Source organism: Odontomachus brunneus, unplaced genomic scaffold, assembly GCF_010583005.1.
Source record: "Odontomachus brunneus isolate Ranch 3 - 2012 unplaced genomic scaffold, Obru_v1 Obru_scaffold_156, whole genome shotgun sequence".
Classification (NCBI taxonomy): domain Eukaryota; kingdom Metazoa; phylum Arthropoda; class Insecta; order Hymenoptera; family Formicidae; genus Odontomachus; species Odontomachus brunneus.
In genome coordinates, this window is record NW_022639606.1 from 684,490 (window position 1) to 686,588 (window position 2,099).

Here is a 2,099-nt window from a genome sequence, read left to right on the forward strand (position 1 = left end):
ATATATATATATATATATATATATATATATATATATATATATATATATATATATATATATATATATATATATATATATATATATACGTGAATAAGGTATGATAGTACATATATCTTATGCATCTAAGTTCTCTTCTATTCGAGTACACCCGACAGGATGATTCTTACTTATAGATCACATCTGTACGGATGAGTCACTGAATATTTATGAATATCGAGAGTAGTAACAGATAAAGAAAGTAGTATATTCCTCATGCTAAATGATTCTGACAAGATGTGAGAGAATATAAATGCGACGTGGCATGCCCGTTCACATCTAATGCGACGACTGAGATTTCAATGATAGTAGTAGATGGCAAATGTTTAAAGGGGAAAGCCTGCATCGTATATTATCTTTCGCAGTTTAGAAAATCGAATTGAAAACAATCAAATATGCTGGCATATACATACTGCGTGGAAGTTTTGTCTCTCGGCTTAATGGATTAGCAAATTACATCCTTCGTTTTAATTCTTTGACATGTTTAGGATGATCGTGTAGAAAGAGTATTTCCCGCAAAATACAATAAAATATGCAAAATAATTGATATATATATATATATGTATATATGTATGTATGTATGTATGTATGTATGTATGTATGTATGTATATACACCTATAAGTAACACGACATAGTGATGAAAGTAGTAAAAGTAGAACAGGAGTAAAGGTAGTAACGATAATAATGATAAATAGTGGTAACAGTAGTAGATATATATGATCTTGTTGGATAAAATGCTACGCACGATGACTCGGTGAATGCAAATCAGTTCATCTATTGCTCACCTCGCTCCCGAGATAACCGAATTCGACATATTTACGGCTCCACTGAAGTCGTTCATATATAAATATAATTCGTATTACTCTCTAACATGCTACCAGCTAAAACACGGCGATAGATGCTAACAGATGCTTTGTAGCTAAGCTTGCAGTAATCAAATTGACCTGTACAACTCACGAGAATAAGTACTGTAACTATTGCCTCTTATAAAAATTACCTTCTCAGTGTCTGATAGAAATGTCTGTATATTTCTGTGATTTAATATATCCACTATGTGTAACGAGTTCAATACACTATGGCGCAGAGCAGTAGGCCGTGAAATATATTTTATAATCGTATATTCCATTTAAAACTATAAACATATAATTGGACGTAGTTTTAGCAGGAGGAATTTTTGCCATTGGCATGAAATAAGATAGTCTGATTTTTTGCTTGTTTAAGTAGCTACTACTCAGATCTCTGTATATATATGTGTGTGATATGGTTTTTCTGAGAAAATAATATAATTTTCTTTAATGTTTGGACATAACTGTATAAATTGTAAAATATTTTCGATTCCTGCTTACACACCTACGTCCAATTGATCAGTCGCGTCTGATACTAATAGATTATAGCGCATTATTTTTATTTAACATACCTGAATTTAATTCCCTCACGAGCGTCGACATGGCATTAGTAACGCTGTCGGCGGCTACCAGTAAGTCGTTTCTTAAGGATCGGCCCAAACTATTATTGGCACTGCTGGAACCGCTCCCTGGTAAGCTGTTTGTCCTGAACGCAGACCTGACATCGAAAATCTCTATTTTCTTGGCGCGAAGCAATTTCCAAATGAAAGTTTTAACAGAAATTTGCGGCATGCAACTTTTATTGCACAAGCATGATCTCATTCCACTTGTCGTAATTCTTTTATACATTCAATTCGCTACAGTTACTCGCGCGCGATCAAACATACAAGCGTCTACAAACTTGGTTTTAAATTAATGGCAAATTATCAACTGTAACAGAGTACACACATGCACGATCTCGGAGAGGAGAGCTACGATATTTTACTGGATTCTAATGATATACTCTAACAGAAGTAAGTCAATATGGCAAACGTTGTAAACGCATTACAGGTCCTTCGTGTCCATTTTGTCTAAGTGTTTGCCGCGCGTTTGGCTATTGCATTACTTGCAGGATAATATATTTACATATCGCAACGTTTACGTGTGATAAATACAACATAACAATGTTTAAAAAATGGCTGGTGTTTTTACGCAAGCTTTGCAACGAAACGAGGGGG

The 2,099-nt window shown here is 34.2% G+C and overlaps 1 protein-coding gene across 5 annotated transcripts in view; it reads right to left on the reverse strand.

Moving 5' to 3' along the window:
• The window catches only part of LOC116850811 (dystrobrevin beta), a 20,477-nt gene that overhangs the window by 6,615 nt on the left and 11,763 nt on the right, over positions 1–2,099 (reverse strand). For all 5 annotated transcript variants that reach the window (XR_004379445.1, XM_032829500.1, XM_032829501.1 and 2 more), the window contains exon 15: positions 1,455–1,600. Coding sequence is in view for 4 of the 5 variants with exons in the window: in XM_032829500.1 (XP_032685391.1) it covers positions 1,455–1,600 (146 nt within the window). In the remaining variant the exon portion in view is untranslated. The remainder of the gene's footprint in view (positions 1–1,454; positions 1,601–2,099) is intronic.